We start from the raw sequence: 11,730 nt of genomic DNA on the forward strand, positions 1-11,730 counted from the left end.
CTGCTAATCGAGAAGTCTGTCTTTCTGCTTCAACAAGGTCTCTGGGTCAGAGTCAAAGGATTCCTGAAGACAAGTGGCATGAACCAAAATAAGTTTTCCTTTAATAAGAATGTAACAGGGAAAAGTCAGTAAGAAATGAACAACAGCCTTGATGCCAGCTACCCTGGGAATGAGGAGGAGATGCACATGGGACACTTACTGGTGCTCACATTGTACCTGCTGAAGCAATTTTCTCAGCGCATCCTTGAGTTCCTTGTTCCTCAAGCTGTAGATGAGGGGGTTGACTGCTGGAGGCACCACAGTGTAGAGAACAGCCACCCCCCGATCCAGGGATGGGGAGGAGATGGAGGGGGGCTTGAGGTAGGCAATCGTGATGGTGCTGAGGGAAAGGGAGATTACGGCCAGGTGAGGGAGGCACATGGAAAAGGCTTTGTGTCGACCCTGCTCCGCGGGGATCCTCAGCACAGCAGTGAAGATCTGCACGTAGGACAGCACAGCAAAAACAAAGCATCCAAATACTAAACAAAGAGTAAATACCATGATAGCAGCTTCCCTGAGGTAGGAATCTGAGCAGGAGAGCTTGAGGAGCTGGGAAACTTGGCAGAAGAACTGCTCTATGACATTGCCTTGGCAGAGTGGTAGCGAAAATGTGTCGGCAGTGTGGAGGAGAGAAATGAGAAAACCACTGCCCGAGGCAGCTGCTGCCATTTTGAGACAAACTCTGCTTCTCATGAGGGTCCCATAGTGTAGGGGTCTGCAGATGGCAGCAAAGCGGTCATAGGCCATGATGGTGAGAAGAGAACATTCTGCTGAAAGCAGGAAAAAGAGGAAAAAGACCTGGACAGCACAGCCCAAGTAGGAAATGTCCCTAGTGTCCCACAGAGAATTGGCCATGGATTTGGGAACAGTGACAGAGATGCAGCCAATATCCAGGACAGAGAGGTTGAGAAGGAAGAAGTACATGGGAGTGTGGAGGTGGTGGTCGGAGACTATGGCTGTGATGATGAGGCCATTGCCCATGAGGGCAAGCAGGTAGATGCACAGAAATGCTGCAAAGTGCAAGAGCTGCAGCTCCCGTGTATCCACGAATGTCAGCAAGAGGAGCTCATTCAAGTAGCTGATGTTGGACACCTGCTGTCTTGCAGCACTGAGAGGGGCTGTGCAAGCAAGTAGAGATGTAGACACGTTAGTGAAGACTGCCATGAGCAGAACTTTTTCCTAACTCCTTTCCCTGCAGTAAACTGTTTATCTCTGCCCATCTCAGCAAAACTGCCACAGAGCTCCATGGCTTGAGCTCCATTTTGTGCTGCGTTTGCTGTGAGGACATAGAAATCATCTGGATTGCTCCAGCACTCTGAGTGAAACACTGTGATTCCTAGGAGCAAAAGGAGTCACTGTGATGCTAATGCAGGGCAAGGACAGCTCCTTGGCCATCCACCTTGTTCACTGCTGCCCTGTACTTGCACCTCTGAGGTTCAGGACCATTCCACTCATGTTACCCCAGGAAAAAAATGGCACCACTGAGCACAGAGGAATCTAGTACCAAAGTGCACATCAGCAAACTCTGCCACCTTTCTCAGAGGATCTCATGTTCTGCAGGGTGGGTGTCTGAACTTCATCTGAAGCTCACACTGGCCAGACAGTCCCAGGGCAAGAACAGGAACAGCATGGACAAATGGTTAACACAGAGCAATACATTGATATTTCTGCTTAAAACGGAAGGGAGAAGGAGAGGGAGAGGATGCTGAGGATCTCATGAGTATGAGATCCTTCTCAAATGGAGACTGGACCTGGCCTGCAGGGAGTCTCTCCTTCCACCCAGAGCTTCTCCCTGCAGTCCCCAGGCAAGCTGAGTGTCGCCCCTTGCAGGCAGCAGAGTCACTGCCCCAGGCACACAGCACCCTGGTGTGGCAGGCACGCTCTGACAGTATGGCAAGAAATCCCTGCTCCAAACACCTCCTGCTCTGCACCAGGGAAATAAGGAGAGCCATCCTGGCAGATGCTATCGACCATGGGATGTGGTAGCTTTAGAGGACTCCTCAGGGTACCTCATGGTCATTGCCTGGCAAGGGAGAGACTTACTGTGTTAGGGGCTATGAGGATTTCTTCACCATGGAGCTCTCAGACATCCTCCCACCTCTGAACATCTTTAACTTCTTTCTGTCTCATTTGTCTCGCTCATTTTGCTTGTCTCAAGTTGGCACCTGTAGGAAATGCCCGCAGCTCTGCTGCTCTCTGCGGAGAAGCTTCTTCTGAACACACTGCTGCCAGGTTACCATGAGCTCCACCCCAGGAGCCTGGCCATGCTCCCGAGAGTGGCACAGCTGGAGGCGTGACTTGATTTCTCCTCTTGCTACCTCTTCCTCCTCCTGGGAAATGGTCATTGAAGCAGACTCAACTAATTATCTATGGTCTCCTGAAACACAAGATCAGACTGAAGCCAGCATTAGAAATTGTATCATCAGAGGATGGTTATCTAGGACAGATGGAACTATCCCACTCTGGGAGGCTCTATGCCCACCTCTTACCTATGTAGCCAACTTAGATGGGGGCAAGGAGTGAGTTCATTTACCCATCCTTCAGATGAGTCAGCCTGGGCATCTCATGCCAGGTTTTGAAGCCCTGGGGTGGAGCAGGATTCAGATCCCTTTTGTGCACTCTGCAAACTCAGAAGTAGCTCTGAAAGAAGTGGCTCTCCTCTTGCCAAAACCAATGTGTGCATAACACATATTGTTGTCTAAATTCTTATTATAATCCCTCGAGATTGAAGGTCAGTTACTCACATGCAAACACAGAATAGCACAAGGAATCACAGAATGGTTGAGGTTGAAAGGGACCTCTGGAGATGACCTAGTCAACCCCTATGCTCAAACAGGGTCACCTAGAACATGCTGCCCACAGTTGAGTCCAGGTGGCTTTTGAATATCCTCAAGGAAAGGAGACTCCACAACTCCATACCTGTTCCAGTGCTTCGTTACTGTCACAAGAAAGAAGTTTTTCCTCAACTTCTGATAGAATTTTCTGTGTTTCATTTTGCGTCCATTGCTTCTCATCCTATCACTGGGCACCACTGAAAATAGCTTGCCTCCATCTTCTTGACAGTGGCCCTTAAGATATTTGTGCATGCTGATAAGATCCCCTCTCAGTCTTTTTTTCTCTATGCTGAACAGGCCCAATTCTCCCAACCTTTCCCCACAGGAGAGATGCTCCAAACCTTTCATAATCTTCATAGCCCTGCTCCAGTAGTTCCCATGTCCCTCATCCTGGGGAGCCCAGAACTGGACACGGACACCGTATTCCAGAGGTGACCTCACTAGGATTGAGTAGTGGGGGAGGATCCCTCAACCTGCTGGCAAAATGCTTCCTAATGTACCCCAAGAAAGCATTGACCTTCTTTGCCACAAGAGCACCTTGCTGGCTCATGCCCAGCTTGTTGTCCACCAGCAACCCCAGGTCCCTCTATGCAGAGCACTTTTCCAGACAGTTGGCACCCATGGGGGTATTTCTCCCTAGGTGCAGGACCCTGCTCCTCCCTTTGTTGAACTTCATGAGGTTCTTCTCTGCCCATCTCTCCAGCCTATGCAGGTCTCCCTCAATGGCAGCACAGCTCTCTTGTTTCAGCCACTCCTCTCAGTTTTGAATCATCAGTAAACTTGCTGAGAGTGCCTTCTGTTCCTTCATCTGATCACTGATGAAGTTGACTAAAAGTTAGACCAAGTACTGACCCCTAGGGAGGGACTGACACGGAACGAGTGGTGGTGAGGGTGAGTGACAGAATGCACTTCACTCCTGTGAAAGAAATAGTAATAGGTTTTATGGAAATGGACTCTGGCTTAACAAAATTATATGGCAATGTCACTTATTATTTACTGCCACTTGCTCTCTATGCCAGCATTTCTCTGCTCTGAAGCAGAGCCATTGCACACATGATGTTCTTGGCTCTTTGTAACAGGTTTCACCTTGACCAGTCTGCGCTCTGTGCCACAACTGATGCTCTGCAGCCTAAATTTACGCAAAAGCATGCAGCCTGGGGCACAGATAGGAGGCGAGGGAGAGGCAGGAGCTGTGCCACCTTGTTGGAATACCTGAGAAGTGATGGTCTCACTTGCATGAGTGCAGGGCTACAATGGGAGGGTAGAAGCTCATCAGAAAAGACCAACAAGGACGTTACCAATGGGGAGATGCCATTTGTGTGAAGGGGCAGTTGGAACATAAGGAGATATATCCCGTATTCCATGGGATATAGAAGGGGCTAAGTGCTTGTGGGTGAGCATCAGGGTGGCTTTGTGATGAGATTTACAGACCACTGGATCAGGGTGAGGAGGTTGATGCAAACATCTTCAAGCAACCTGAGAAAGTCTTTGCATCACAGGCCTTGATTCTTATGGGGGAAATTTATTTTTTCCAACTTTCAGTGAAATGAAGTAGAGAAGGTTTGTGGAGGGCCTGAGGACAAATTAGCATAGCTGCAAGACAGGAAAACAGGGGTGGTGCTCAATTGCATCTAGCACTCACAAGCAAGGAAGAACTGATCAGGGATGTGATTAGCAGTGGAAACTTTGGCTGCAATGACCATGAAATAGTGGAGTGTGGAGTGCCAGATCCTGAATGGACTGAGGAAGGGCAGTAGCATCCTGCAGACTTCGACCTTCAGAGGAGCAGACTTGAGCCTCTTCAGGGGAGTGGTGGTGGAATCCCAAGGGAGACAGTTCTGAAGAGCAAAGGGGCTCAGGAAAGGCATTAGGTCTTTAAGGACAGCACCCACCAGACATAAGAATGTTCCATTCCCATAATCAGTAAAACCAGTAGATATTTCAGGACACTAGCCTGGCTAAACACTGAAGTCATGACTGACGTGCATTAGAAGTCTTCATGCAAGAGGTAAAAGCAGGAGCAGGCTGCAGAGGAGGAAGTCAGAAATACTGTATGGTGTGATGATGTACTGTTGGTGGAAGGGAAGTCAAAGCTCTTCTAAGATTGCCACTGGCAGGGGATTTCAAGGGTATGAGGAAGTGCAGTTACTACTGCTCTAACAGGGAAAGAATAACAAGGAACTCATGGGCTCACTGCTGAATGGGGCAAGGGCTTGAGTAACAGTAGATGTAGCTAGGTCTGAGGACCTTCTTAGATTCAGTCTTCACCAATAAGGTGCTCCAGGTTTTCTGCTTGATTCAGGAATCCGGATGAGAAAAGCAATGTGCAATGATGAGCAAAAGCAATGCTGAGAGAGGGATTATGTGCAAGAACTAAACCTATACACATTTCTGGAAATGATTGGATGGTATCTGTGGACACTAAGTTGGCCACTGTCATAGCAAGGCCACTCTCTCTCATCTTTGGGATAAAGGTTGTGGAGATCAAGGAAGATCTCAAAGACTATATATAAAAAAAGGAGTATGGTCTGCCTATCTTCAAAAAGGGCCAAAAAAACAACCTGAGGAACCGTGATCTGTTCAGTGTGATTTTGGTGAGGAGTGTGTCATGGAGCAATGTTTTTGGATCACATTTCTGGCCACATGAATGAGAAGATGTCTGGGAACAGTCAACATGGATTAACTGAAGGCAGATCACTCCCCAATGAACCGATTGTTTTCTGTGATAGAAATCCTAACCTTGTGTAGGAGCAGAGAGTTATGGATGCTATTTAACATGAATTTAGCAAGGGGGTTGACACTGTCCACCACAATACTCTTGGAGACAAGTAAGGATGTTATGATAGGATGGAGAGAGAACCAGATGGATAAAAAGATGATTGGATGATCAGGGTCAGAGGGTTTTGGTGAATGGGCTGTGTTGAACTGGAAGCTGGTGGCAAGCAGAGTATGCAGGGCTCTGTACTGCCACCTGTCCTGTCTAACTGGTTCATTCATGATCTGGAGGATGCAAATGTCATCACATTTGTAAATGTTACTTGATTAGGCGGAAAAGTCATATACGTGAGGACTGCCCTCCAGGTGGACCTCAGCAAGTGGGAGAAATGGATTGTCAGGAACCTCATGCAAAACAATAACAATAAGAACAACAAATTCTGGGTCCTGCACCTGGGATATACCATCACCTAGCAGTGCTATGGGGCCTATCAGACATGTCAGGAATGACTCAAGCTACCTGGCCAATCTTGAGGGCAATCAAAGCCAAGGCGGCACCTGATTTTACTAAGGTTAAAATGGGATGCCTATGTTTGGGCAACCAAATGCCTCCTTGGGACTTTTGGTCGTATTTGTGACTATTTTACATAGTTTGCAGTATCACTTTCTCTATAGGAATCTCCTGAAGACAATTCTCACTTCCTTTTTTCTGAGGTTACAGATGGCAGGATGGGGGTCCCAACTGTATAAACCAGGGCAAAGTATTTGGCAACATCTGAAAAGCCCCCTTTCAGCACTGTAAGTATCAGCCATGCCTGAGCCAGAGTCACCACTGCAAGGTATAAGCACCAGGTGGAAAAGGCTCCATGTTTACCCACAGCTGAAGGCCTTTTCAGAACCAGTCTGAATGATTTTGGCATAAGGAATAACTGCTAGGAAAAAGGGAAGGGTGCCGAACACCAAGATGATGATGTACAACATCACTCGGCTCCAGAAAGTGTCTGCCCAGGCTAGTTCCAATCTGGGGGGTTGTGGTGGTGTGGGTGAATGGCATGGGGTGCAAGGAAGTCAAAGGGAACACCTGATAGGTCTGTCCTGCCTACTCTGGTAGGACACTCCCCCATGGCTTGAGCACCAGACTGACACAGAGACCTCCACTCATGATGAGAGAATGATGCAGGGAGTCATTTTTGGCCACACAGGACGATCCCAGGACATGGCAGCCAGGAGAAGGCTTTTGGTGTTGCTCAGTAAAACCACAAAATGCACCTGGGCAGCACAGTCAAGGAAGGAGAACTTGCCAACTTCTGCCAGAAAATCCAACATCATTTCTAGCTGAGTGACTGATATGTAGCAGATAGCCTTAAACTCTGATGAATCAAGGATGAGAACAGCTGCTTAGGATATACACTTACAAAAGCATTCAGATTATCCAAGTGAAAACCACAGGGTAGTTTTCCTAAGAGAAGACTTGAATTCACAAACACACAAAGTTTTAATATTTCTTTGTTTGTTTTCCTGGCATACTTACTTTTTTTTTTTTTTTTTTTGGTGTGTGTGTGTGTGTGTATTTTTGCAGTTCTAGCAATGCCAAATCTCTGAGATAAAAATAGGGTTTTAGGAGGGGAAAGTGGTCAGCATCTGATTCTTAATCTACCTACCTAATGATATGAATGAGTAGGAAGACTGGAATTTTTACTCATTGTTCCCATCCTTTCCTTAAAAGAGAATCTTTCTATTACAGGCACAGATCTGATTTTGAAATCTTCCATCTCACTGTTCAGTTTCTCCCTCTCTTTCTGGCACTCCTCAGCATTTCTTCTCTTTCTGCATCTAATTTTTGAGAGCCTCCCATCTTATTCCTAGCAGCTATAGCTTGCACTTCAAAGATGAATCATTAACTGATGTTACTCTCCAGCAGAACACCTTATTTGAAACTTGAAAACTTCATTTGAAAAATGATTATATGATGAAAATTTAGTAAAACTAGTAATAAAAAATTGACAGCCATTTCTTTTCACTTTACCACTCCATTTTGAGTAGTCTTTCTGTTCCTTTCAGTCTTAAAGCCTTTTGTTCTGATTAGGAGACTGTTTTGTGCCCAACAACCACATAGCACCACACAGACCTCCATCACTGCCTGAAGTGCAGGAGAATGTTGGTGGGGCCTGACACAACAGTACTGCCGTGAAGCTGACCTTTGAAACATGCTATTCCTCAACATTGGCTGTAACGGGTAACATTCTGACAGAAGAGACCATGAATGCTGAGATCCTGTTGAGATTTGTCAAGGATTGACTTCCTACAAGCCATAGTGATTCTCATGGCTTTCTGGCCTCCTCACCAATCCCCAGGCAATGGTGCCAAGCATTTTTCCAGGCTTCTTTCATTTGCTGATTCCTTAGGCTGAATATGAAGGGATTTAAAAGAGGAGTCACAATGCTGGAGAGAACAGAGAGGATTTTGTTGAGGTGTCCAGGGTTCGCGTGGGAAGGCCTGACATAGATGAAGATGGAGATGCCAAAACCCAGGGAAACAACAGTGAAATGAGAAGCACAAGTGGCAAAGGTTTTCTGCCTGCCCTGGGCAGATGGGATACGGACTATGGTCAAAATGATCCAGGTGTAGGAGAACACAGTCAGTGCCAAGGAGCTGAGGAGCAGGAGAATGGACACCACAAAATCCCTCAGCTCAGCAACCCAGATGTCCACGCAAGCGAGGTGCAGGAGAGGTGCACTGTCACAGAAGTAGTGGTCAATGACGTTGGGACCACAGTATGGCAACTTGGCTTTCAGGACCGCTAATGGCAAGATCAAGACCACACCACCTACCCACGCACCCAGGAGAAGCTGGCCACACACCCTTTCCGTCATGATGGTGGGATATCTCAGGGGGTGGCATATTGCCACGTAGCGGTCATAGGACATGATGGCGAAGAGGATAAACTCTGCTGCAGCCAAGGAGAAATAAAAGTAGCATTGGCTAAAGCAGCCAACAAAGGAGATGGTCTTCTTCTCTGACAGGAAGTTTGCCAGCATTTTTGGAACAACAGAGGAAGTCATGGACATCTCAATGAAGGACAAATTACTGAGGAAGTAATACATGGGAGAATGGAGATGGCAGTCTGTATAGACCAGTACAATGACAAGAGCGTTTCCCAAGACAGTCACTAAATAAGCGAGCAGGAACACCACAAAGAAGATGATCTCCACCTCATAGCGGTTTGGAAATCCCACGAGAACAAACTCAGTCACAGGCGTGATATTCCCCATCCAAATGTGCTTTCTGTCATGGTGAGAGGAAGAGAGTAACACAGTTTCTTTGAATATTCAATTCATACATTCATTCAAAAAAAAATCTTTCCTCACTACTTACATCTCCATTTCTCCATTCCTCCCCATTCCACAAATATTTTTTATTGTTCTTTCCTTTTAAAAAAAAAAGCGGGGGGGGGAGAGAGAGATAGATGTAAGATGCAGGTCTTTGCTGCCAAGGTCCTTCCACCTCTGTAACACCCAGTCAAAATTACCAACAAATCACAATATGCAATGCATTCTTTTCATGCTACATTTCCAACTAACTTCCCTATTTGCAGGTCATACATGCACAAAGCAGGAAAAACAGCTGCAAGGAAAATATTCTCCTCTTATGCTTGTGCTTTTGCCCTTACCTTCTGCACAAAGAACACCCCATATATTTATATTTGATAACTTGCTGAAGCTATCTGTGTCCAAGTTCCCAAAGAGCTCTGCAGTTTCAGGAACCTGTGGAGTTGCAGCATTCTTCTGTTCCAGCAAATTGTGGAGAGATACAGAATAGAAGTGGATGCATCCTACATTCCCAGTTTATATTGTAACAGCAGAGGAACTCACTTTCTGACAGAGTTACAGCATGGCCCAGAGAAGGACAAATACAAAGGAGTAATCCCATGATATAGTAAGCCACAAGACTCAGAGTACTAGAGTAAAACACATTTTTCACCCCTGCTGATGGTATAAGCAGAGCTGTTATATGTGGGCTCTGATAATCTGAACACCATAGCATGAGAACTGAAACACACATTCTGTAGTTTGTGCAAGCTCTAGCTGCTAAAACCTACGGGAGCGAACCTAGTCATCTTGAGAAAACTGAAGCAGTTTATAACTTTGAAACCACCCAAAGCATGTTGTCCAGAAGATAAAGTTCAGGAGGAAGGCGGAAGTCTTCTTCTTACGTGTGTTTTTATTTTCTTTTTTAATTAATTATTTATTTTTAATGAAGAGAGCACATTTCAGAGTGAGCCAATTATACCTGATACACAGTCTTAGAAATGACATAGAGATTATAATTGGCTCCCTTAGAAACATTTGAACCTTGAAAGCTGGCAATTTCTGACTCAGGGGATTCAGGCAGACAAGTCTCACCTGACGTTTGCAAAAGTAGAAAACTTTTCTTCTTTGTAGAGAAAAACACTATTGTCCAGTATTTCTAATGAAAAAACAATCACTTCAAGGGTCTTGTCTTTCAGAGAGACCATAGTAATGAGGAGAATCATCTCACCTAATGGAGCTAATATGGAAGGATCCCACCATGGGCTTTTCCAAGATATGGTCTATCTATCTGAGGCTAGAATGGGGCTAGCTGAGGACTCGTATGTTGACACTTTTCACATTCACTCTGATTAACACTAGAAGCAGATATCCTTAATGGCATATGGTGGTCTCCTGGGCAGTCCTCTTGTGCTCTTGGACACAAACAACATATTTTTTTTGTATGCATCTTTGTTGTGCTACCCTCATCAATAGGAAAAAGGCTCTGGCTTGATGCTGTTAAGGCTGAGGCTGTAGGTCCGAGCTTGCTGCATGACAGCCTCTAGGGACATTTGAGAGTGTGAATTTGTTGGGGAGGTCTCACAGAACTCTCCTATGTGACAACAGCCAATACAGCTGGAGTGCATCCTGGGACACTTACTTGGCCATGTGCTCATCTTTTCCCTCTGAGGGGTCCTATTCCAGACAGATGCCTGGAGAAAGACGGTGGCCAGCACGTCAAGGGGAGTTGCTACTGCCTCAGACTCACAGATGGCAAGGCAACATTTTGAATACTGTTCCCAGTTATGGGCCTCCAGACCAGGAGGGATGGGGGAAACTTTGGAGAATCCAGCAGGAAATGGTAACGTGCCGACTGCAAAACTCCACTGAGGCAATATGGGGGCATCAGATCTTTTTTAGCATGGCAAAGAGGAGGCTAAAAACACTGCATCCGAAGGTGCTAGGAGACATGTCCAACACCCTTTCAAGGCATCTGTCATCTATGTCTATTGTCTTTATAGTGCTTGGAGGTGAGGGGAGAACTGAGATGATGGGAGGAAAGCAAAATTTGCACCCACCGTCAAAAATGACCATAAGGATGATCTGCGAACTAAAGGTCAATTAAGCTCAATGTGGTGCTTAGGAAATTCTTGGAGTACTCCTGGAAGATATTTCTGGACAAATAAAGGAGGAACAGGCAGCGTGGAGTGACCAAGGTTACGGCCTACCTATCTGGCTGACCTACCCGCCTTCCTGCCTGCTGGACCTGTGTGTCTTACATGATGCAAAGACTAGATTTGTGGAGGAGATCAAGCACTGTAAGTCATTTTCTCTTTACTTGAAGAAGGGATTTGACATGACGTCCAACGATCGTTTTGTATCAGTGTTAGGATGTCATGGTCTGAATGGTTCTCCTAGTTTTGGTCTGGATGATCCTGTTAATTTTATCATATCAGAGGTGACAGAGTGCTGCCATCATGTTGGCAAATGTCCTTGAGGAGAGGGGATTGTAGGTAAGTTTGAGGGCATAGATGCTATCCCAAGGGACCTTGACAGGCTGGAGGAATGGGCCAACAGAATCCATATGAGTTCATACAGAGACAAATGCAAACTCCTGCCCTTGGAAGGAACAGCCCCCTGCTGTGATCCAGGCTATGGATACCTGGCTGGGAGCAGCTCTGTGGGGAAGGCTCAGTGGAAGATCCAGATGGACCTGAAGTGAACATGTGCCCTGGCAACAGTGCCATGTGCCCTGGCAACAAGGATGGCCAAGTGATCACCCCACTCTGTCTGCACTCATTAGACTACATATGCAATTCTACCTCCAGTTTTGGCACCCTCAGTCCAGGGAA

General features: G+C 46.3%; 1 protein-coding gene across 1 annotated transcript; it reads right to left on the minus strand.

Moving 5' to 3' along the window:
• Positions 1–119: 119 nt before the first annotated feature.
• Positions 120–8,860, minus strand: LOC148592327 (olfactory receptor 6M1-like). The gene is made up of 2 exons (XM_088535165.1): positions 7,953–8,860; positions 120–379 (listed from the first exon to the last, which is right to left on the minus strand). Exons 1-2 carry the CDS (start codon positions 8,858–8,860, stop codon positions 196–198), a joined length of 1,092 nt encoding a protein of 363 aa, XP_088391291.1. The 3' UTR covers positions 120–195.
• Between the last annotated feature and the right edge of the window lie 2,870 nt (positions 8,861–11,730).

The sequence above is a fragment of the Tinamus guttatus genome, unplaced genomic scaffold, assembly GCF_059628265.1.
Source record: "Tinamus guttatus ecotype Peru unplaced genomic scaffold, ASM5962826v1 Tinamus_guttatus_pri_ptg000618c, whole genome shotgun sequence".
In the NCBI taxonomy this organism is placed as follows: domain Eukaryota; kingdom Metazoa; phylum Chordata; class Aves; order Tinamiformes; family Tinamidae; genus Tinamus; species Tinamus guttatus.

Excerpts from the sequence above, each read along its gene's own strand:
- LOC148592327 (XM_088535165.1), bottom strand. The coding sequence starts at position 8,860 with ATGGGGAATATCACGCCTGTGACTGAGTTTGTTCTCGTGGGATTTCCA. Across the intron at positions 380-7,952 it reads GAAGCCTGGAAAAATGCTTG|CACCATCACGATTGCCTACC; the intron begins GCACCATTGCCT and ends CCTTTCCCTCAG.